We start from the raw sequence: 25508 nt of genomic DNA, 5'->3' as shown, positions 1-25508 counted from the left end.
ATTTAATTTAAATAATAAAATTATTTTTAAATTTAAATTTAATTATAAAAATATATAAAAATATCAATTAACAATATAATTATTAATATTTTATTATTTTTTGAATAATGAAATGAGACGAGACCAAAAATTTTGATGATGAAGAAAGCAACTTCACAGCTACTGGAGTGTTAGCATTTAGACTTTTCCGAATCCTCGCTCTCCGATCTCGGTCTCGAAGTTAGCAGTGAAGGGCCGATTCTTGGAACTTAGTAACCCTTACTTGTTCGATGGCGTAGTATTACCAACTTCTACAACATTTAAAACACATTGTACAAAGAGTGCAACCAACCAAAGCAGAAAAAAGAAATTTGATGGATATGAAAGAGTAAAAATACCAGTTTGTTTTCTCCTTTTTATCTTGTGAAAGATGATTAGAAGGCTTAGGAGGATAACAAGGGCAACAACAGCTATAATGGATACAACAACCGGAGCAATAAACTTCTTCTTGTTTTTTCCTTCACAAGGATCCCTTTGGCATGATGTTTGGTTTTCATTGAAACTGCCATTCCATAGAATAGACGCATCAGTTGAAAATATGACAAAAATGAACCAATCATGTCATGGGGAATTAACTTTGAAATGTGAAACATTAAGGGAATCTAAGTAGGACATAATAGCCAATGACCTTAAACCTAAAAATGATTAGAAATGTTCACATTCTCTCTATATGTATTTATGGAGGATAAGCTCCCAAGTCACCAATCAAATTTTAAAGACATACAAATATTACTATACACTCATCTATATATACCATTTTCTCTAACTTAATTTAACTTTAATTAAATTATATAAAAATAATTAAAATTTTGGATGTCTCATTCATACAATTCAGCAAAACTTGACTTTCAGTTTTGGCAGACTTGCTAAAACTTGTGGCACAAACCCGGTCAAATCGTTGTATGATAAATCAGTGCATGAAATAAACAAGTTCAAAAAGAGTTGCTGGACCATATATCATGTAGCACTCGGGTGCTTCATTAAATTAAGAAGTACAGTACGTAGATGGACTCTATTCCTGGAGATGAGCTAGAGATGGAGATATCTCCCCTGTTAATTTACTTGAACTTAGGTTCCTGCAGAGTCAACTAACAAGGAAGGAGAAAGTGATACCATAGCCATCTAACAGTTTTGTCTTGTTAAGACAAGCCATCAACTTGTCTTCCGTTTCTATAAATACTGTTTTGGATGCTTTGAAGTGAACTCACAATGAGATTATCCTTGGAGTAGTGTCAAAACGACAGCTGAGACCACTCCATGAAGTCTATTCAGGGATGCATGGGTCTCCTTGCCACTCATCTCTGTTTATGCTGTACGTTTGCTTGATGGACATGATTGCATCAACTATGATTGAATCGAGAATGAACAAACAAATCCAAGTATTGCTAGCAAACCATATTTTCTTAAAAAAAAAAAGGAAAAGGTACCAACTGATGCGTGGTAGCAGAAAGTGGGAACTGTTTAAGTTGGTAAAACTCAAGCGCATTAAGGATTGGAGGAAGGGCAGAGTCCATTGTTGCAGCACTAGCAATAGTAAAAGTAATTTCCCCTTCAATTTTGTGGAAACTTATGGACAATGGCTTCAAGTATCCACGCTTTACACCATTCAAAGCTATGCTTATTTCTCTTACTTTATCTTCAAACTCCTCAACTTCAGCAAAGTGGAAGTAGACATTATATTTATAGTCAGAATTGAAAGAGAAAGAGCCTGTCAAGGAATTGGATGGTTGGACAGCTGTTCTCAACACCTCAGCCGGTAGTTTATACAAATTACCACTCCCTTGAATAACAATATTAGAAGAGGTATTAATTGGAACAGAAAACCAGATACGGTCATAAATCATAGATATACCTATGTGAGGAAGATGCATTAGCTTCAATACAATAGACTCCTTCAGTTCAACACAAAACATCCATATTCCATGGTGGAAAAATGATTCATCACTCTCAAAACAGAGTCATTTCAGGATGCCGAATGAGTTATTTAGTCCATCATCAAAGCATGCCATTGATGCCTACAAATCTGACTGTTAATCAGACTCACGAACCCTAGTGCTTACAAATGTGCTAATGAATTTTTAAATCCCCCCTTATTTGTGAACAACTAAGTACACTTAAACCTTTTCTTTTTTAATTTTTTTAATATTTAACAAATTTATTTTTTTTCCTTTTATTATTATTTAGTAAAATCAAATTCGAGTCAAGATAGTATTCAGTAAAGCTCTCTTAACAATGTTAACTTCAAATTCAATTTTAATTTAGATACTTAAAAAAGAAGTTCACTTTTACTTCTTCCATCGTATTTATTAAATTTTAAACTTAAAAAAGTTAATATATATTTAATATTTTACATTATAGTTTTATATATTTAATTTTTATATGATATAATATATATGTAAAGTAAAATAAGATAATATTTATAAAGTCAAAATTTGTTATTAGACCCTATATTTTGTGTAATTTATGGATTTAGTATCTTTATTTTAATTTAATAAATTTTAGTCTTTGTGCTTTTTAAATTTTAAAATTTTAATCTTAACCCAATGATAACACTTAGTACTAAAATTTTTAAATTCTAAAAATACAGGGACCAAAAATGACCAATATAGGTACTAAATCAACAACCTACACAAAGTACAAGGTCTAATTGCAGAATTAGACCTATTTATAGTTGGAAAACATATCCAACCTCTTACATAAGTTTTTTATCCAAACCTATTTTTCAAATATAATATTGGTTATGAATAGGTCAAGGGTTTTGATGCTTGATGCTCGTAACAACTCAGTTTTTTGATAGATATAGTTCCTTGCTGTTTTTCCTTGGAAAATCCTAAGCCCTCGATTTAAGCTAAGACAAAATTTGGTTGGCATGAGTTTGGGTGACAAGAAATAAGATTGTTGCAAATATTAAGATGCAGGGTTTTGGGATCAGCTAGCTTACCTGACACCAAAGGGACCAATGTAGGAACCCAGGTCGTAAATCTCGACATAAGTTAGTTCCGACGAAGACCCATTTCCATAACAAGTGGAAATGTTTGAAGGTCGAATCTCCAATGAAGAAATAAAAAAGGAGTTCCAGAACCAGTATTGACAGACACATACTCTGTATCTGCTGGGAAAACGTGGATAATCTCGTAGCATACGTTAGACCTAGAATTGACGGTTGCCCAGTAATTAACCTCCAGGTACAAGTCGAACTTGGGGGGCTGATTCTTGCGGTCGTAATTCCCATAGCCGAAGGACGCTCTAATGGGAAAGCTGTTGCTGTGAGCATGGTTAAGCGTCAAGGTGTAGCAATTCTTGGTTCCATTTGGGAAACTCCTTAGTGTCTTGTATCGCTTCCCGTATTATTCGTTCTCCGATTGGTATTCTGGTAACGTCTCGTGATTTTCTCCGGTGCTGCCGAATTCTTTATCTGGCTTGAACCATATTCCCGTTGGATTGTCCAAGTAACCTTCCTCCACTCCACAATTAATGCTTACGTGACCCTAAATTGATATAACACATTTAAACAATTCAATGATTTTGTACATCTGAAAAAATAACACTACTACAAAAGTTTTTACACAAATACTTGTAAATTAATTTTATTTCTTTTATTAAAAAATAAATTGATAATTTTTAGTAAAAATTTTGTCTATTTTTATTATTAAAAACTGGCATTATTAAAAAAATAACTAAATAATTACAAGTTGCATACCATACATATAGGGGTGAAATTAGAAATTTCTTTTTAGGGACTAAAATTAAATTATAATTTTTACGATAGAAAAAATACAATTTTATCATTTTAATAGATTATATCTTTATAATTATTAAACGATTAAATCAATTTTTTATATTTTTAAGGGGGCTAAAGTATAATTTTACTTTTATTAATTTAAAATTTTAAAAAAAATTAAAAAGGCACATGAAATTCATTTTAGGGGTGCTGAGGCCCTGCTAGATCCCTAGTTTCACCACTGCATATAGACATCATTCTAACATACAATGACCGATTATTAATAGTAGAAACGAATAAAATTTTTAATAGAATGATCAATTTACTTTTTGATCTAATGTAAAAAGACTAATTTACCCATTTTTTAGTAAAGAGGACAAAATGTAATCTAACCCTAAAACAAAAATTTTTCAAAATTTTGGAATTTTGCAAGAGGTTAAATTTGTTAAGAAGGCTACCATTCAAGTTAATGTTCTACTCAAAGTTGAGTAAAAACAACATGTTTGTTTAATATATCTGTTGGATTTGGTTCCAGCCCAAGATTTGTTGAATTGGATTTCAAATTTATAATTAAGGGTGAAAGTAGAAAATTTGAGATGTTGTTTATTGTTACGATAGTAAAAATATAATTTTAACATTTTAATAGTCTATATCTTTATAATTTTAAATGATTAAATTAAAATTTGATAATTTAGGAGTCAAAATATAATTTTATCATTACTAATTTTAAATTTTATAAATTATAAAAAGGTTAAAAGTAAAAATTTTCATTTTAAGAGAGACTGAGACCTCTACCAACCTCTGACTCCGCTGTTGTTTATAATATATTATTTTATTCTACTTATAGTATAAAATTTATATCAAATAAAAATTAAAATACTATATTATAATATAAAAATAAAAAAATGTTAAGTTGTTGATGTACAAAATTTTAATAAAATGAAAAAAATAATAGTAATATATGTAATTATTAAATATTAAATAACTATAATTAATTTTTTAAAAAAATTAATATATATGAACTTATATAGAGCTAACTATTTACAAATATGATAAACATATATAAAATATAAGCCTAAAATTAGAAAAAGGCAAGATTAGACTACCATAAATGATATCAAAACTCTAATTCGTCTCAGCCTATCCTAAACGACTCTAGACAGTGATGGAAGGCATACAAATATTGAGGACTAAAGGCCTCTTTAGTAGTGTTTAAAGAAAGTATTTCTGCCTCCAAAAATACTTTTAGAAGAAAAATTGTGCAAAATAAGTAGCTTTTGTTAAAATTTTTAGCTTTTCAAAATGCTTTTCAAAAGTATTTCTGTAAATGAGAAGCTAAAATTTTTAACTTTTCCTCTTCCAAAAGCACTTTTGGTGCTTAATTAAATTTTCACCCCTCCAATAACATAGTATATTCCCTTTTTTTTTCTTGGTGCTTAATTACAAATGTATTAAAATTATTAATTAAAAATAAAAAAATATTTTTAAAATACTAATTACAAATATTTAATTGTTATATTTAATTATTTAAATTTTTTTTCTCAAAAACACTTTAACACTAATAATTAACACTCAAATTTTAAACTAAAATTTTCAAAATAACTTCTCAACAACACTTTTCAAAAACATTACTAAACTAGTCTTAACTTTATTCTCACTCTTATAATGGTTCACCAATTACAGAGTATAGCACTATGGTGGAGATGGTACTATTGGATTTGTGTGGTATGTTGGACCTTGTATGGATTGTTTGTTTCACAAATTGGAGTTATAAACGAACTTCAAAAATAATTATGATTTCAGGTATGATTATTTGGGATTAGTTGTTGCTCTCATTGTTAGTTTCGCACTTCTCTTCGGGACAATCTTTACCAGAGATGTTTTAAATGTAGCGGTAAGATAATAAGTTAAAAAAAGTTTATATATTTTATGTTTTATTCTATAAAATTTATGCTATTTGAATTTTAGATGTGTAAATTTTAGTGTGTGTCGAGTATCGATAATTTTTATGTTGCAAATAAATAAAAAAATATTTTAAATTAATTATAGAGAAGTTCTTAATTTTACATATCAGTAATTCGGTAATAAATTAACAAAATTTTTAACAATAATAATCAGTAATTATCTTAAATAAAATAACTAAATTGGCAATAAATAAATAAAATAACTAAAATAAAAATGACACTTTTTTAAGGTTTAATTTAGCCTTTAGAAAGATAAAGAAATTTACTCAAAATCTAAATACATATAACATAAATAATGAGGCATGACATCTCATTCGAAATCTACAAAGTTGAAAGTAAAAACTCGTAAATTTCATAATTAAATTTTTTTTATGAGAAAAGCACTCCAGAGAAAACTTTGAAATGAATTTGTGAATAAAACCTTGTTTGTTGTAGGATTATCCGTGATTAATAAATAATTAAACAAAAAGTAGGAAAGACTTGTAAATATATAAAATTATAAATATTAATCATAACTATTACAAATAAATATTAATAACTCTCAATTTAAAATTTTAGATTTAAGAGTTTAGAGTTTTAAGTCTAAAATTTTATGTTTAAATTTTAGTATTTATTTTTAATTAATTATTATTTAATTATATTAATAACCAAATAAAAATATAGATATTGAAAACATGGAATTATATAATAATAATATAAGCATGGCCAAGTGTTTGCATAAGACAATGCATGTGTCAGTGTATATGCATGATGCACTTAGATAACATATCATTTAAGGGTATAGAAACAAAACAATTCACTGCGAAATGCACAAATACAAACATTGAATCTGAAATTTTCCATAATCTCAAACAACTAACCTACTCATTTCACCATATACAAAACAAAAAATGGTGAAATTAAAGAGTAGATCTGTACCACCACCTAGAATGGCTTCTAGGACTGAGCCACACGAGTAAGGGTTCATGTTCTCCCTTTTTCTTTTATGATTTGGTCCTTCTCTTTTGATGCTCGGCGAAACAACAAAGGGATCGATTTTCTCCTTCTCACCATCGAGGATGGAGGTGACAAGTTTAAGCCGAAGAAAAGAAAGAATGGGGAAGATCACGGGGCCCTTTGTAAAAATGAAATAAAATAAAAAATTTATTATATATTAGAGATTTATGCTCGTTGATTTTTAATCCTCTGGAAAATGGATGGGGTGGAGAAATAGAAATTTCAACATTTTAGCAAAAGAAATAAATATAAAATATTGGAGGAGAAGAATTATAGCACCAAAAGGGCATCCTCAGTCCTCACTTTTTATTTATATATTAAATATTATTTTCCTCTCCCGCTTTTTTCACTTTCCATTTTGCTAATTACAGATCTAACCAATTCCCACCAAAAAGAGTACCCTTTTTCCCACAATTCCGTTACTCTACTTTCAAAGGGAAGGGTCCCCAGAAACCCAATTTTCTTTTCAAATTTAATTTTCTCATGTCCGCTTCTCAAGAGCCGTTGAACCAACCCCTACGGCTGCAAAATCAGCAGCTGCCTTTCTCTATGAAGCCTCCGTTTATGTCTCCTGGAGGCGATTATCACCACTTTGCTTCCACTGAGTCTCGCCGCTTAGCCGATCAAAAAGGCGATGCCATTGTCGTCCAATCTCCTGTAGCTTCTTTTCTCCATTGTTTCTAGTTTTGTATTTTCTTCTTTTTTTTTTGTCGTTGACCTGGATATTTAGTTGAGATCTGATTTAGGCTGTGAATTTTGTGATTTTCTTTCTACTTGTAGTTGCTGGAATGGAGTTATAATTCATGGAGAAAACTTGTGTGGTTGAAATGTTAGTTTCGTTTTTAGTTGATGGGGGTTCTCTTTGGTTCTTTTAATTGGGAAATTTGGCGGGTTTTTGGCAAAATTGTTGGATTAATTGTTGTTTTAATTTGGTATTAGGTTTAATATGAATAAATAGGTTTTTATTAATCAAAAAAAGAAAGACAGTCAGGAAATTTAGTAAAGAATCTAAGAATAAGAACAAGGCCAAAGACTTAAAGTAAACAAGAAAATAAAACAAAATGATAAAACAGACTAATACATCAACTTCTATATGTAAAGCCTTTTGTGTTACTGCTGGAAGTTCAAGTAGATGCCCTGGCTTATTCAGAGTTTTTTGTTATTGGAATTATCCAACTGTCTTCAGGCTACTGGCTTTCATAATGATGTTTGCCACAGTAGAATTAAGCATAAAACTTGTCTGTCTTGACTGATTTTAATAGTACAGTATGTTACGGAGTTTCATGCTAACTCAGTTTGAGCCAAAGTTGGCAAGGAGCAAGTAACAGCGCACTTTAACCTGCGATGATTTCATATATTTGTCTATTTGTTTTTGAACTGTAATGCTGATTGGGACAATGATGTTGTGAGTAGTAAATGTTCTTGAAGTTCACTTGTTTGATAAAGGATTATTGCTGCAATGTTAAGTTATTAGTATTCCAAATACATATTTAAATCCTTCATGTCACAATTTCTTGTCAGGCTAGTTTGACTTTTTCTCCTTTTCGGACAATTGTTGTTTACTTTCTTTTCTAAGTTTACTGTGTTCTGAGCAATATGTTCTGTATAAGTCTCTTCAAAGTTTGGATAATATAGTTTGCTAAAATAGAAGAAAAGAAGGTTATATTGCTTTAATTGACTCACAATTAATTTTCATTAGGGGGCACTGGCTTTTATTTGTACTTAGTGACTGTGGTTTTCAATGATCATTATAAATTCAATTATTGATGACATTTTTATTATGAACAACAACATAGTCATCTGATAAATTTCAAAATGTAGATTATTGATGTTTCTGGTAAAAAGGCTGAATCTTTTGGAACATGTTGATTTCAACTTACCAATTGAGTACTAGAAGCTGTCAACTGCACCTGGTTGAAAGACACACTCTTCCTTTCCCTTCTTCACCCCTTCTCTTCCTTGTACAAATGCTTTAAAGGTTCTAGTCTAAATTGATAATGTCAGCAAATGCAAATATGCAGTATTTCTTTCTTGGTGCAGAGTTCAACTTCTTGTAAATAAATATCCTCTATTTTTTTCCAGTCAACTTTTATATTCCAATATATTGCTTTTTCTTGAATGGAGCCTGAACTTTCTTTCTTCTTGATTTACTTTGTGCCCAAAAGTTTATTGCCTGTCTTTCTAATTGCAATTTGAAAATGTTGTGTAATATTTGCTAAAGAGGAAGAGTGATGTAGCAGATCGAGAAGTTGAGTCTGGTGACTGGGCAAGGCCTCCAGGGTACACTGAAGTTATTGGCAGTCCTCTCCAGACACCTGTATCAGGAAAAGGGGGAAAGGCTCAAAAAGCATCAAGGCTAACAAAGAACAGTAGATCTGGTCCTCAAATTCCTGCTTCAAATCTTGGTGAGTAGTATCGTGTGCAAGTTATAAGGCTAAGGTGATGTCTTTGACTTTTCTATGTACCTTACTTAGCGACAGCATTGTAAATCCACTAGGTTTTCTTCCGAAACCATTAACTTTTGACTTAGTTCTACCAGACTATAGGAGTAAAAGTTGATATAGATAATAAGGAACTTCTGAAAATTTCCAGGTTCTCCTGGCAATAATGTCACTCCTACAGGTCCCTGCCGTTATGACAGCTCCTTAGGTATTTATTTTTGTCCCTTTTATGAATTTTGCTTTATTTTTTTAATGATTCCAAAACAAGTTAATTGGCTAAATTATTGTTTGAATTGTTACTAACTGCTTATGGAGTTGAGCGAGTGAATAGTAAGACTGATATAATGTTCTCTGAATTTAACCCGGGGCTTTTGACAAGGAAGTTTATCAATTTGATTAAACAAGCTGAAGATGGTATTCTTGATTTGAATAAAGCTGCCGATACCTTGGAGGTAACTGTTTCATTGCTTGGCCAAACAATCCAGTCATACAATCCTATTCTTAATGGCTTTCTGTTCCTACAGGTGCAAAAGAGGAGGATATATGACATTACCAATGTTCTTGAAGGAATTGGTCTCAGAGAAAAGAAACTCAAGAACAGAATTCAGTGGAAGTATGAGCTACTTCTTTTGTTCTCTAAACTTTGTTGGCACTGATTAGTTTTCTGCTTAAGAAAACACTTCAATCTTTTATTTAATATCAGGGGGCTTGATGTCTCAAGGCCAGGCGAGATTGATGAGAATGTCACTACTTTGCAGGTATGAAATTATATTTGTAGACAAATTGTTAACTAAATGCAGATTCATTTATGGATTAAGCTTCAGCTGTTATGGTTTTTTATTTCGTGTTTGTACTTAATAGAAAATTAATCCAATTTTACTTTTTCTTCTTTCAGGTACATGCACATGTAATGGTTCATTTTGTGCTGCTCTCTGGTTTGCTTTATTTGCTGTCTTTGACTGTTAAATCCTACATCCCTTGTATATCCATCGTAAATTATCAAAGTGTATTTTGGTTGAAATTTGAAAAAGACTAATCTTTTTTAGTAAAACCAGATCTGCCGTATAACTTGGATCCTTCAGTGCCTCCTTGATCAACTCATATAGGCTACTGGAAATGTTCTTTACAGCCTTTCAGTCCCGTACTTCTGTCAAAAGCCATGATATATTTTCCACCTTTCTCTTTGTCTTCCTTGCCCTCTAATTTTTAGCTTGGAATTCGGGCCTGTTAATTGAATGCTCTAGCACAAATGATAATACTTGTAGAGTTGTATTGAGTAAAATTTATCATTAACAAGTACAATACATGGAAATGATGGATCAAATGCCTTTTTCTTTGTGTTTACCATCAGCCCAGTTTGTAATGAGAACTTTACAATGGTAACATTCCTTGTAGGCAGAGGTTGAGAACCTTTCTATCGAGGAACGCTGTTTAGATGAACAAATCAGGTTAAGTTGCTATGGTCTCCTCCTGTATCTCAGTTCAATTCATTTCATCCTCTGGATTGTTGTAGACATTTCTATTATTATACAGAGAAATGCAAGAAAGACTGAGGAACCTCAGTGAAGACGAAAATAATCAAAAGTAATCTTCACTTACCCACTCAAGATGTTAATATCTCAGCAGATCAACATAACTCATTTCATCTTTTCCCATCTCAGGTGGCTCTTTGTCACCGAGGAAGATATCAAGAGCTTATCCTGCTTCCAGGTTTGTTCATTGGTCAAATTTTATATATTAATATTTTTGGTATGGTAATTGTAAGGTCATCTAGGCGTTCCTAATGCTAAGGATGCTTTCTACTTTCTGTTAATTTGCCTTCTTTAGAATGAAACGCTAATAGCCATTAAAGCTCCACATGGAACCACTCTGGAAGTCCCAGATCCTGACGAGGTAGTCTCAAAAGCTTGACGAATTTAACACATGGTTTATGATTTTATGTTCTTTCTTGACTGGAACATTTCCCCTTTATAGCAGGCTGTTGACTATTCCCAAAGGAGGTACAGGATTGTCCTCAGAAGCTCAATGGGTCCTATAGATGTTTACCTTGTCAGGTATCACTACTTCTTGTTGGTTAAAATATGGCATCCTAAAATGCAGTTTCAATCTTTTTTTGTTTCATGGCGAAACCTCTGTGCTAAAGAAAAATGTCCATCTAAGCATTGAAGTGGTCAGCTTTCTTTATGATTCCTGTCTCTATGATATTATAGTCAATTTGAGGAGAAATTTGAAGAGATACAAGGAGCGGATCCACCTCCAAACTTTCCATCAACTTCAGGCTTGAATGAGAACCCGGCAACAACAATGGTACCAGAGGAAAGCAGAGGGAAGGAGATTGAAATGCAGTGGCAAGATGATAATAAAATGTGCTCAGATCTTAATGCCTCACAGGATTTTGTGAGTGGGATCATGAAGATCGTTCCCTCTGATGTAGACGTAAGTTCAATTTTTTTTTTTTTGGGGGGGGGGGGAGGGGACCAAAAAAGAAGCCACTTCAGGGGATGGAGACAGATTTTAGGTGTTAGGATTTGAGCCCCATGCCAGTAGAAACTCTCTGTTAAAGGAGCTTCATGACATATTAGGCTTTTACTGAATGGATATTGCTCTGCTTTTTGAGAAACAAAAAGCTTTCAGGAAACAAATATATCATCTGTAGATCTTAACCTAATGAATGTGTTGATTGTCAACTAAAGGGGGTATGGCTCCTTTTTAACATTTTCCTTCTTTCTTTTGGTCAAAACAAGATCGATTTACCATTTCAATATAGTCAACTGAAGTTTTTAATTCATATGCTATTTTGATAAATTGATAATGAGTACTCATTACCTGGTATTCTTTTGCAGTGTGATGCTGATTATTGGCTCTTATCAGATCCAAGCATTAGCATCATTGACATGTGGCGGACTGAATGTATCCTCTACTGAGAAGTACTCAGATTAGTGCTAATTATTTTCCTCTTTCTTACTGTTTTGCATTCCATGACAATTGACTACAGCTCTGATTGAGTGGAGCGAGCTTGGTACACTAAATGAGGGCTATGGCATGGCCACAGTTAGCTCAACATGTCCCCAAACGCCCACTTCAAATGCAACAGAAGCACCTTCTGCCAACTCAACCGGGAAGTGAAAGGCATGTTTGCATATGTGAAAATGAAGTTTCCGGAACCTTTTTTGTTTGTTGAGAGCATTCCTGGCACTTTGGACATTAATGTGAAGGTTCGCAAAAGTTGGCTACTCAATGTTCTTCAAAGTTAGAGGAACTAAAAAACAAGAAGCGGAGGTTCCGATCTCTGTACAGGTAAGTGATACTAACAACCCAGGTGCTCTCGTATGAATAAGGCCATATTTTATTTTGTTAAGTCCATGTATATTATCCCATCTTTTGTTTTTATTGCATCAACCAGCACATCTTTTACACAGGGTCATATAGACATCATGGGATGACAAGCAAATGATCTGATGTACCTTGTTTTTATTGAGAAATTTTATGATGAAATAAAGATGTTATAACTCGTAAGAAATGCTTCAGTGCATGCCAAGCCTTTTCTTTGAGAAGTTTCCCCCCTCAACATACCAGAATTATGCAAGCATGATGCTGGCTGCAATGAATTGCATCACGTAATACTCTAGATTCATATCATCTTTGACAGAATGAAATCCGATGCCCGATGAGTTAAAATTCAGTTCCTTGATCTGTTACTTATTTGCAGAACTTGTAGATGGCTATTTTCATGTGATATGTTCCTGTAAGCTGAAGTTATATTTAGGTTTAATCTTTTTATTATTACAATCTTATGTCTATTTTCAACAAATGAATGCTAGTCTTTGCAATTAACCCGATTGCAAGCACACTGAAACCAACCAAAATCATTTTTGAAGCTTCAAGAAAAACTCTTCAAGCCTCCATGGGAAACAACCAAAGAAAACCATGTATTACTTGTACACTAAATATGATGATGAGACAGGAGCATTGAATTTGGAAGTACCCAAACATTTCATTTATCTTTTTCAACCTTCTTTCCTATCCAACCCGCAACAATAGGAGTGAGAGCCACAGTTGGAGGAAACCTTATAGGAGATGCAGCTTTGTGTGCAGCATATGCCAAAGCAAAGGTCCCGACTTTCTCTCCAGTAGCATCAGTTGAGATTCCCACCTGGAAATTCCATCTAATGGTTAGTCCTCTAAAACCTTTCATCATCAGAAGTCATGAAATGAAGAATTAAGGGAATTTTACAACCCATACGTCTATATATCTCCTCCCTTCTCTTTTAATTTACCTTTTGCAGCAGTGCTTGAACATCAACTCCTGCACTGATTAGTGCATAACAAAGGGAGAAGGATATCAAGGAGAGAGTAATAGAGGTTGCCAAGTATGCCCCTCCATATTTTGCTAGAAGCTCTTTTGCTTGATCCCCTTTTGATTTCTTTTGTTCCCCTTCTTCCTTTGAGCTGAATATCTTCATATATTCACAAAATACATGAAATCGTAGTAAGAAGTTAGCTTCCCATGCCCCAAAACTGACAAACACTGTATCGTAGTTAACAATTAAGATAACATATAGTATGTTTGGGGTTCAAAAAAAAAAATCTGGTGCAGACTTCTTTTTGTACTCTCCCTACTACCAAGCTGAATTTGTGTGATAGGGGGTTTCTTAGCAATTGAGCCAACAAAATTAAACATAAGAAAATATTGAGAAAAAGAGTAGAATTGAGTAAGTACCTTCCATAGCCCAACTTCAAGGCCATACTTCTTTGTAACCTCATCCACAGATGATGACGATGATGATGAAGGGGGGGTTTGAATTTCTTCAGCTTTTTCTTTAATAGCTTTGATTTGATAGCTTCTAAACTTGGGTTTGATGGAAGTTGAAGTTAATGCAGAGGAAAGCTTGGAGTACGTATGGGCAGTCAAGAAAGAAGTGGAAGAGAGAGGAGTAAGTGTTAGAACTGCTGTCGTGGCCATTGTTGTTTAGCTAACCATAGAGTTTTCTATCCAAACAAAAGGGGGGACGGGGGAATATCTGGTAAAAGAAAAACAGAGATGGATATACAAACGAACAGGCCAAGTCCAGATTAAAAGGTGGTTCAGCTGTAATGGTTGCTTGAGTGACGATATTGGCCCTGTAGTCTTGATTTATTTTAGGTTACGGACAAATCTGGGAAGCCGAAGGGGACAGCTTCTGAAATTGAGGCCAAACTTGAACGTACGTGTCTTAACTTCCAGTCATTATTTCGGGACACAAACAAATTCCTAAAGGCTAAGCCATGCTCATCGACTCGTGCTATTTCTACATTATATGTTTTCTCAAAATATTTGTCTTCTCTTTTTTATATGATTCTGGTATTTACCAGAGTTTTCCATGGCCCGGACTGACTAAGTAAAAAAGTTTTAGGCCCGTTTTTTAGGTTTAAATTTGGCCCAAAAATGGGCTTAAAATTTATTCAAACTTAATCTAAATAAAAATGTTAAAACTTAATCTCAACTCGCTTATATTAAAATTGTTTTATATTTTTTATATAAAAATAAATTTAAAAATATAATACATCAATTTCATTAAAAATATTAAAATAAATGTTTCTCAACAAATGAAAAAAATTTAAAAATATATATTTAAATAACAGTAAGATAAGTACAACTCAGTAAATAAATACCTCTACAAAAGTAGTAAAAGTAATAATGAAACAAGAGTTATACAATATTTAAATAATAACAATAAAATAGTAGTAATATAATAGCGAAATGATATCAAAACAATGAAAAAACAGTTAAAAAACAGCCGTAGTTTTCTTTTTTGCAAATTCGGGTTAGGTTGGGATGGACTTTGGCCAAAAAAAGCTTACTTGAGGCCTAGTCCGTTTAGAATGCAGATTTTTTTTTATCTAAGCCCATTTTTGGGTTTATATTTTTATCTAAATCCTCCTATTTTTCGAGCAAGCCTTCGAGCCGAATTGAGTGGCTCGACCCATGAACAAGTTAAGCACTGACACAATATTGTATCTCGGGAGGATATTATATTATATATTTAAATAATCGAAATGTTAAAAAGCATAACTAATGCTATCAATATTTATCAATGTTATTCGCCGCCCTTGATGGTTATGTTGCATTCGAATTCTATGGCTTCTGTTTCAAAATGGTTAGCTTTAGAGAGTGGTTATGTTAAGCTTAATACGAATGGTACAGTTTTGTCTAATGCTTACTTGGCTGCAATCGGGGGAGTCATTAGAGATGTTGATGGTAATTGGTTATATGGTTACTCGATGGCATTAGGAAAAGTTGAAGTGTTAGAAGGGCTTCGACTAGCTTGGGACAAGGGTTATTGACCGGTTAAGCTTGAGTTTGATAACGCTCTGTTAGTGGAATTAATGTTAGCCGGTGAATCTATTGATAGTTCTATTGTAGAATTACGGACTATTCATAAGCTATTTCATAGGAATTGGAAGGTTTGTATTCGTCTCACTTCTAGAGCTCACAATGAAGTTGCATATTTTATGGCCAAATATGCTGCTATAGGATTCACAAGTATCAATTTATTCTTTATACCTCCTCAAGCTGTATGATGTTTAATTCAAAAAGATATATTGGGCTTTTGATTTTATGTTTTTTTATTGTAATTACCTAGTACTTTTCTTGTTTACCAAAAAACAATATAAATTTTAAAAATATCTTATATTAAAATAATTCCAACTTTATTTAAAAAAATCAATTCAAGCATTAAAAGATGTTATATATCTAAACAATTAATTGATAAAAAATTCAAATGAAAACCCTGGCTTATAATAAAACATGTAAATACAAAATTTAATTGATTTTTAAGATATATAAAATTCATTCATAATTTATGAATCAATAAAAACAATTAATTATAAATAATAATTTGTGAAAATTACTTATTTATAATAATTTTTATAATAAATTACATAGAAATAGACAATTTTAATACAAAAATCATCAAGTGTAATTCTCATTCTAAAATACAAGAACTATTTTTAGGAATATAAATTTACAAATAGTTTACAATCCAAAACACCCATGAATTAAACACATCTTAGATACATGTGTGAAGTGGTGGTAAGCTAGTTAAATAACCCAATGAAACTTCAAGAGACTGATGATCTTAGAGTGAATAGGAGATAATATCCCAACAACCATCAACATTAATGCTCAAAGGTTGGCTAACGTTGTTGCTTAGTCCTCGAGGAGATTTGAGAACTTGATGAGGATGAGTTTTGTTGCTTGAACTTTTGGCTACCTATGTTTGAAGAGTCGCTTCTTTTCTTAGGTGTTTTCAATTGTTTTAGACCTTTCTTTTTTCTTTTGTACTTTTCAATACTATATGAAATAAAACATAGGAAAAGTTGTACCATCAAGCTATGGACATATTTTATCCAGTTTTGCCTCCTCACCAACTTCATATCCTAACATAAATACATCTTTCAACTTTCATGGTCAAATCTAAAGATTACTGCATTCGTTATTAAATTCATGAATTCTCATTCACCATTTAAGTTAGGCTTAATTACAAAACTTCCACTAAAGGCTTTTCCTCCCGTCTTCATTCAAATAACAAATAAAGTCTTTGTTATCTCATCACATGTTTTTTTTTGCTAATCAATCTCACACAAGTATACACATGGGCTATCATTGTTGTCCTTGAACAAAACTTTTAAACTCTAATATTTCATTCGATATTATTTCTGTTACCAATCTCATACAATGGATGCACTTATGCAATCATTATTTTAACGTTTTCTTGCACCCACATTATTTTAATAACAATTTAATTATATACATGTCAAAAGGGCACTTGATTTGTAGGGTTTTCCAATTCGATGCATTTTAACATAGACCGGAATAAGATAGTTTTACTGTTAAGAAACAGCTGCTGAATATACAAGTAAAAACAGAACAAATGACTTAAATTCTAAGCAAAAAGAATTCAGAAAATTAGAAAGGGTGAAGTATCTTCTTTATTCCATGAAGAGTACTATAAATAGTTAAAATAGCTAACAACTAAATCTCCTAAATAAAAGGAACACTACTGGCACTAAACAAAGACTAGGTCTGTTTGAAACAGACTTTGACTGACTCAACTACTAACTTATTCAATCAATAATTAGTAACAAATAATTTCTACATTAACCTTTAACACTCCCCCTTAATGTAGACATTCTCCAACACCCAACAATTCTCTCAAATACACGAATTTCTTCGGTGGAAGTGGCTTTGTGAACAAATCAGCAACTTGTTCTTCAGTGCAGCAGTACTCCATCTTGACATCTCCCTTTGCAACCAGCTCTCTTCTGAAATGATGATGTGTTTCAATGTGTCTTGTTCTACTGTGATAAACAGGGTTTTTTGTCATTGCAATTGTTGACTGATTATCACAATAGATGGTAGTTGCCTCCACTTGTGTTTGCTTTAAATCATCAAGAGTTCTTCGTATCTAGACAGCTTGACAAGCAGCAGCAGTAACAGCCATATATTCAGCCTCCGAAGATGATAAAGCAGTTGAAGGTTGCTTCTTTGAGCTCCATGAAACAGCTCCGCTAACCATAGTAAAAACGTAACCAGTTGTACTCTTGCGATCTTCAATGCATCCACCCAAATCACTATCTGAAAAACCATACAGCCTTTGATTGTTAGAGAACTTATACCATATTCCAAATGAGCTTATCCCCTTCAAATAGCGCAAAATTCGCTTGGCAGCTCCAAAGTGATGCTTGCTTGGACTTTGCATATATCTAGACAAGAGACTTGTTGCTTGCAAAATATCAGGTCTACTATTTGTTAGATACAACAGACTCCCAATCAAACTTCAAAACAATTGGCAGTCAATTTTCTCTCCCTCATCATCTAAACACAATTTTTGATTGGTGCACATTGGAGTACTCACGAGATTGCAATCCTTCAAGTTGAACTTTTCAAGAAGATCAGTAATATATTTTTCTTGAGACATAAAAATACGCTCTGCACATTGTTTAATTTCTAGTCCCAGAAAGAAACTCATCAACCCCAAATCAGTCATTTCAAATTCGTCTGTCATCAGCTTTTTAAACTCATTCAACAAAGCACTACTATTGCTAGTATAAATCAAATCATCAACATAAAGGCAAATAATGAGAATCTCAGAAGTACCTTTATTTTTCACATATAGATTTGGCTCACTGGGACTTCTTTGAAAACCATTATTGCTGAAATGCCCATCAATTCTTCCATACCAGGCTTGCGGTGCTTGCTTTAAGCCGTATAGAGCCTTTTTCAACCTATACACTTTCTTTTCTTGATTTGCAATCTCGTAACCTTTTGGTTACTGCACATATACTTCTTCTTCTAGGATCCCATTTAAAAAAGCCGACTTGACATCAAACTGATAAACCTTCCAACTTAATTGAGCTGCAATTGACAGAATAACACGTATGGTGTCAAATCTTGCCACCGGAGAGAAAGTTTCTTAGAAATCTAACCCTTCACGCTGCATGTACCCTCGAGCAACCAGTCTTGCTTTATGCTTTTGAATGGAACCATCAGCCTGGAATTTAGTTTTGAAAATCTATTTTAACCCAACAGCTTCTTTTCCATTTGGAAGGTCTACTATTTCCCACGTCTTGTTCTTTTCCAACGCTTCCATTTCACCATCCATTGCATCTTGCCATTCCTTGGATTTGATTACTTCTTCAAAGATGATTGGATCTTCAATTCAGGTGAATTGGCATTGCTCAGTGCTTTCATAAATTTCTGCCAATGATCTCCATTTTCTAGGTGGTGATTCTGATGTAGAAGAGCTTGATGAAGTGGTATTTGGAACTACTGAAGGACTGCTTGGTGCTGATAAGCAAGAACTTCCATCTCCATTTTCTTGACTAGGATGAGTGTTGAGACATTCACCATCTTCTAGTAATGCTTTTGAACCTGCTTGTAATTCCTTCCAATTCCAAGAGTTTTTCTCATCAAAAACAACATCACGACTAATTAATAGCTTCTTAGATAAAAGATTATAAAATCGATATCCTTTAGTTTCTGAGCTATACCCAACAAAGATGCATTTAGTGCTATTATCATCTAACTTTCCTCTCTTTTGAGATGGAATATGCACAAATACAATGCAACCAAAAACTCTCATATGAGTTACCTTAGGTTTCCACCCATGCCATGCTTCAAATGGTGTTTTTTGTTCTAGAGCTGTTGTTGGAGATCGGTTGAGAATGTACACTGCTGTGTGAATTGCTTCTGCCCAGAAACTTTTTGGAAGATCTTTAGCTTTCAGTAAGCATTTTCCCATTTTAACAAGACTCCGATTCTTCCTCTCAGCGACTCCATTTTGTTGAGGAGTGTAGCTTGCTGTTAGTTGGCGTTGAATGCCAGATTCTTCACAGAATTTGTTGAATTCAGTAGAGAGAAATTCTCCACCACGATCTGTCCGCAAGGTCTTTATAGGCTGGCCACTTTGTTTCTCAATACTTGCTTTAAACTTTTTGAAAACTGAAAGAGCCTCTGACTTTTCTTTGACAAAGTACACCTACGTCATTCTACTGTAGTCATCAACAAAGACTAAAAAGTACCTGTTACTATTGAGAGAAAGTGTTCTCATTGGTCCGCAAAGATCAGCATGAATAAGTTCAGCAAGTTGGGAAGCTCTCCTTGCCTTGCCCTTTGGAAATGAATCTCGATGTTGTTTCCCAAATACACAGCTCTCTCACACATCATCAACATTTTTTATTAGAGGTAAACCATCAACTAGACTCTTTTCAGACATGAGTCTTAAACTACCAAAATTTAAGTGCCCATATCTGTGATGCCATAACCAATTTTCATCAAATGATTCTGCCTTCAGTGCAAGCCTATCATCAGTTGCGAAATTATAAGGAAAAATCTTATTTTTTGCCATCGGAACACTAGCTAACAGGTGCTTTTTCGATTTATCCTTAAAAATACAGAAATTGAATTCTTCAAAGACAAGTGAATACCCATCCACCATAAATTGCCCAACACTTAGAAAATTAGAATTTAAATCTGAAACATACAAAACATTATGAATGCAATTAACACCCAGGGAATTCAACTGCACAGTACCTTTTCCCTTTGCTATACGAACAGTTCCATTACCAAGCGTAATTCAGCTAGTTACTGACTTATCTAAGTTGTTGAAGAGACTTAATTCACTTGTCATATGATTGCTACAGCCACTATCTATGTACCAAACTTCAGGAGAACACTCTTTAGCACTGAAGCATGCAACGAATAGGCTCTCTGTGTCATCTTCTTCACTATCTTCATGAGCCAAGTTAGCCTGCTTCTCTTCAAGCTTGCAAAACCTCTCAATATGCCCGTACCTTCTACAATAGTAGCATTGTTTTGGACTATTACTTTCTCCTTTATCACCATCTCTATAACGTTGGTTCTGTCCATTGAATCGGCCACTAGCCCTACTCTTCTTCTCCCACGAGATGAATTTCCTCCACGTCAGTCATTGAAGTTTGTTTCGCTGGTGCCCTTTCTACCACGAGAGTATTGCGCCCTACTATAAAAGGCATTCTCGACAGACGCATTACCATACCTTTTCATCCTATCATCATGAGAATAAAGAGAGCCTTGCAACTCATCAACAGTTAACACACTCAAATATTTTGACTCTTCTATAGCTGCAACTACATGATCATATTTCCTAGGTAAACTCCTAAGAATTTTCTCAACTACCCTTTGCTCACTTAAATCCTCACCATATTTTCGAATTTGATTCACAACATCAATAACTTTTGACACATAATCATCCAGAACATCATCATCTTCCATAATAAAATTATCAAACTTCCTACGCAGAGTTTGAAGTTTGACAGTAATCACCTTTGCAGTACCTTGATATGTCGTTCGCAGCGTGTCCCATGTTTCTTTCGAACGTGTCACCACTTCAATGCGAGGAAAAATTGATTCATCCACAGCTTGTTGGATGAAAAACAAAGCTTTAGCATCTCTCTTTCTGATATCTTTGAGAGTCTCAGCTGCAACCTCCTCTTCATTGTATCCATTTTCCACCAAGTCTCATAGGTCTTGGGACAAAAACAAAGTCTTCATCTTAGTGCTCCAAACTCCATAGTTGCTGCCTTGAAAAATTGGAACCAACGGCTGTGAAAGGTTCACTCAATTCTGATTGCTTGCCATCATAAGCTTGAACAAAGGCCTCGAGTAGCTCTGATACTAGATGTTAAGAAAAAGCTGCTGAATATACAAGTAAAAATAGAACAAAGGACTTAAATTCTAAGCAAAAAAATTCAGAAAATTAGAAAGGGTGAAGTATCTTCTTTATTCCATGAAGAGTACTATAAATACTTAAAATAGCTAACAACTAAATCTCCTAAATAAAAGGAACACTACTGGCACTAAACAAAGACTAGGTCTGTTTGAAACAGACTTTGACTGACTCAACTACTAACTTATTCAATCAGTAAATAGTAACAAATAATTTCTACATTAACCTTTAACACTCCCCCTTAATGTAGACATTCTCCAACACCCAACAATTCTCTCAAATACACGAATTTCTTCGGTGGAAGTGGCTTTGTGAACAAATCAGCAACTAGAATAATACGTAAGTGACTAAAATGTAATATGAGACAAACAAAAGTAACAATTTTTATAGATTACCCTTTCTTTTAACAATTTCATCTATTATTAACTAAATTCATTAATCTAGCTAAAGGTAGATTGAAGATTGATTTTTAAATTATGAAATTCAAAAATTATATTGATATTGTTTTTATGTTGGTATTTTTCTATTTTGAAACAGATAGGATCGCCTCTTAATATTGTTATTAGTGTTCCTTTAAGAAAATCCTTTATTTGATGCTTGGAGTATTAATGTACGGTTGGTTAAAATTATTTTATCCGTAATTTTCATTTTACTTTAATCAAAGAGCAATAATTAAAGTAACACTAATTCTACTTTGTTGAGCCTTAATCAATGAATGATTTTATTTAACAATGGATTTGGAACCCTATTGATTACAACTCAATCTACCTTTACACATTAGATAATTGCAACCCCGACAAACTACCCCTGATATTACACTCATTCACCCCAAATAATTTCACTTACAAATCGCAATAACTCTAATAAAATGTCTAAAACACGAGTGTACAAATACAAAGAAAAAAAGCACAATACTTAGTCGAAAAACACTCTAAAGGCACACAAGAGCAAGTCGACCATTAGCCTATTTATAGGCTGATATAAGAGCTCTTTATCAACATTTAGATAAGATTAAAATATTCATATAAAAATTAAAATTTTCTATTGAACTGTCTCCATAAATTACTCTGTAAAAAAGTCTCCAATCAACTTCAAATACATTTAAGAAAAAGGATAAAGTTTGCTTTCAAACAAACTCTCTTCTTCCTTCTTTCATTCGAAGCACAAGCTTCCGGCAATATTAAAATTAATCCAAGCAAAAACCAGATATCATTTGTTGATATGAAGTCAACCAATAATCTCCAAGTGAAAAATATTAACAAACTTACTGCATTTTACTGCATTTTTACTGCATTTTACACTTGTATTAATCGGTGATTGTATTTCTCTTCAACTTTTTGCTCTTTTTTCTCTTCAAGTTTTTTGATAATCACCGTGAGTTAAATTACATCCTAAATCCATATCACTATTTTCTTTGATTTTAATTACGAAACCTTATCCTCTAAATTCTTTAAGTCAATCCATATCACTATTTTTATGGCCATTATATCCGTTTTAATTTTCAAAAGGTTGGGTCATGGATCTTATTGGTTATGTTGGCTCTTATAAAATTAGAACTCACATTAACTAAAGAAGCCCATGAATCATCATGGTCTAATACCAGTCATCATTTCACTTATAATTGTTTCTTGACATCTACACCACACAATCCTCAACATTCAATTATTTATTTATTAATGCAAACCTAATCACACTCGATACCATGCTCCCTTTGTTTATTGTATGTTGGATATTTAAAATCCCGAAAGGTAGTTCATTGAGTCTGCCACATATTTTGTTTCATTGTCTTCCTCTTTTGTTTTTATACATATTAAAAGAAAAGAATTTGAATGGGTTTTTGTGAATTTGGATGTACAAAAAGGATTAAAAGTTTTGAAAAGAGTTTAAAATTGCCTAATGTCACAATTTAATCTTTCTAACTATATTCATTTTCTTTTTTGTCCACTTCAATATTCCCTATTTGCCCAAAAAGAAGTTACCAATAAGCTTGTAAGAGCAGAAAATTTGATAGCGGGCACAAGTAATTTTTAGAGTAAAATGGATTTAGTTTAAGAGTGAAGTTTTAGGTTCCTTCCTGAAAATCTATCTTCCTAGCCACGACTACCGATAATAGACTCCTAATAACAAGAATCACCTTCTACTTCTACCCTTTCTTTTCTAATTTCTACCTAAAACAGATCCATCCAACTGTTACTGAGCCCTGCAATTTTTTATTTTTTTTAAAAAAAGTCCATTTCTTTTTCACTTGAGAAACACACAAAATTTAATTACTCTTTTCTCTCTGTGTTCTTCTCCCTTTTAATGTCTTCCAACAAGAAAAACCTGTTTAAATCCCTGTTAACAGTGAATGCTGGATGCGGGTGTAGCAAGCCTAAGCTCTCCGATGCTTATGAACCCAAACCCAAATCCAAATCTTCTTCTGCACCCCGAAGTCCAATAAACAATGCCCTTCCAACCATCGAAAACGATGATCTCACATCCACTTCTTTCTCTTTCAACAATGAAGATACGTTATCATCATCACCCACTACTACTGATCTCTACTCTGAATCTGAACCTGATCTTCCCACAGCTAAACTCAGTCGCCCTTGCCCTAAAACATCGACAGCATCGCCGTTGTGAAGGATTCCGACGACCCGTACAAAGATTTCCGGCATTCCATGCTCCAAATGATCGTGGAAAAACGAATCTACTCGAAACATGATCTGGAGGAACTTCTTCAATGCTTTTTGGAGCTGAATTCACCATGCCACCACGATGTTATTATCAAGGCTTTCATGGAGATCAGGAAGCGGGTTCTTCCCGACGAGATTGTTATAGCGCTGCAGGATCAGGAACCATCCTTTGTTCATGGAGGAGAGAAACCTGGATCCTAGCTTGACGCAGCTTTCGACACGCGTGTGTGAGATGACAACACATGTGAATACATTCAATTCGCACGTGGGAAGCAGCTACTAGGCATTTTGACGAAGTCAGGTGCTCTACATTACCATTGGTATATTCTTATTATATTCGTAAAGTTTTGCATGTTAATTTTGTTGAGTTTAAGATATTATTAATTCATACAAATTTTGATATGTTATGTATTAACACCATATTTTGTATTAATTTTTTAATACTAGAACGTGTTATTATTATTATTTTTGCTTATTCTTGTTGAGTATGTTTCCCTATTTATATAGAGGTATTGTTCACTAATATGACATATTAGGTAAGTTTCATTCATATTAACATATATCTTACTCTAGACTTAACACGTGTTTATAAGTTTCATGCTCGATCTCATATGTGACTTCATATGAGAATATAAATACCTCTCCTACAACCACCTATTATTATGCGAGCTTAGTCTATTATTATCATGCGAGCTTGATGGCATTCAACCCAAACCCATTCTGGTTTTGGGCCGGTAATAACAATTATCATAATAATTTTGTAATCATCTTTTGGTTCAAAGTTGCCGCGAATGAAGCTGTGCGTGTGTAAGTTCTTTTGCAAAAGTTATATTAATAATTCACAGTAATTGATAGTAAGAAGTGTTTACAGTCTCCTTTGAGCATAACCGAGTTTGGAGGTTGACGGGAGGGACTTAAGGTTTACGAATACTGGGGTTTTTATGATGATAAGCTAATGAGTAAAGATGTTGAATTTAACTTCTATTTCACCTTACTTTTGGTACAAGAACGACTACTATTCATCAATGGATAAGTATTCTCTTTTTTTGGTTTTCTTCTTATCTTATAAACTCATTGTGATATCCAGGTTTAATCCTATCAAGCTCTTGCTCTCTAGACCTGCTTTATCGGGAAGAACTGTATAATGACTTCTTTTGTCGGGTGAGTTTAATATTTATATTGCTTAGCTGAAATCTATCAAATCTCATCTGAATGAATTTCATGAAGATGTGAAGCTTGTATTCTAAAAAGCTTTCTAATGATTAAGTTAGTAAGATTAGAAGAGCTTAAGAGAATAGTAAAGAAATAGAGTGATAGAATGAATCTTAGAATAGGAATATACCTTTCTCTTTATACCTAAATTTGGGCTTCCTTCCCTGGGCTACTTGTGTCATCCTTTTGCATAAGAGTGGGTGGTCTTTTCC

The 25508-nt window shown here is 33.2% G+C and overlaps 3 protein-coding genes across 13 annotated transcripts; 1 reads left to right on the top strand and 2 right to left on the bottom strand.

The window, feature by feature from the left end:
- On the bottom strand, positions 1–3558 carry LOC107890061 (uncharacterized). Of its 3 annotated transcripts, XR_005901117.1 has the most exons (4): positions 2981–3558; positions 1248–1819; positions 378–541; positions 12–290 (listed from the first exon to the last, which is right to left on the bottom strand). XR_005901117.1 is itself a non-coding variant. In XM_041076447.1 (3 exons), the coding sequence occupies exons 1-3, from the start codon at positions 3178–3180 to the stop codon at positions 259–261; spliced, it is 396 nt and encodes a 131-aa protein (XP_040932381.1). In that variant the 5' UTR covers positions 3181–3555; the 3' UTR covers positions 1–258. The 3 variants fall into 3 exon arrangements, 2 of the variants coding, with proteins under 2 accessions (XP_040932381.1, XP_040932382.1); XM_041076447.1 differs by lacking the exon at positions 1248–1819 and having other exon boundaries at positions 1–290; positions 2981–3555; XM_041076448.1 differs by lacking the exon at positions 1248–1819 and having other exon boundaries at positions 11–287; positions 2981–3556.
- A 2898-nt stretch (positions 3559–6456) lies between these two features.
- Positions 6457–12972, top strand: LOC107889196 (transcription factor E2FB). Of its 9 annotated transcripts, XR_005901116.1 has the most exons (16): positions 6459–7377; positions 8942–9125; positions 9313–9369; positions 9528–9613; positions 9686–9774; positions 9865–9919; positions 10057–10068; positions 10557–10609; positions 10695–10745; positions 10823–10871; positions 10989–11054; positions 11136–11215; positions 11372–11597; positions 12005–12071; positions 12157–12458; positions 12581–12972. XR_005901116.1 is itself a non-coding variant. In XM_041076440.1 (15 exons), exons 1-15 carry the CDS (start codon positions 7204–7206, stop codon positions 12285–12287), a joined length of 1377 nt encoding a protein of 458 aa, XP_040932374.1. In that variant the 5' UTR covers positions 6459–7203; the 3' UTR covers positions 12288–12972. The 9 variants fall into 9 exon arrangements, 8 of the variants coding, with proteins under 8 accessions (XP_040932377.1, XP_040932378.1, XP_040932374.1 ...); XM_041076440.1 differs by having other exon boundaries at positions 11139–11215; positions 12157–12972; XM_041076439.1 differs by having other exon boundaries at positions 12157–12972.
- A 40-nt stretch (positions 12973–13012) lies between these two features.
- On the bottom strand, positions 13013–14513 carry LOC107889195 (uncharacterized). The gene is made up of 3 exons (XM_016813553.2): positions 13882–14513; positions 13439–13618; positions 13013–13314 (listed from the first exon to the last, which is right to left on the bottom strand). Exons 1-3 carry the CDS (start codon positions 14122–14124, stop codon positions 13156–13158), a joined length of 582 nt encoding a protein of 193 aa, XP_016669042.1. The 5' UTR covers positions 14125–14513; the 3' UTR covers positions 13013–13155.
- Between the last annotated feature and the right edge of the window lie 10995 nt (positions 14514–25508).

This window comes from Gossypium hirsutum, chromosome A09, assembly GCF_007990345.1.
Source record: "Gossypium hirsutum isolate 1008001.06 chromosome A09, Gossypium_hirsutum_v2.1, whole genome shotgun sequence".
Classification (NCBI taxonomy): Eukaryota; Viridiplantae; Streptophyta; class Magnoliopsida; order Malvales; family Malvaceae; genus Gossypium; species Gossypium hirsutum.
The sequence above is the reverse complement of the archived record's forward strand: the minus strand, read 5'-3'. Positions and strand labels throughout refer to the sequence as shown.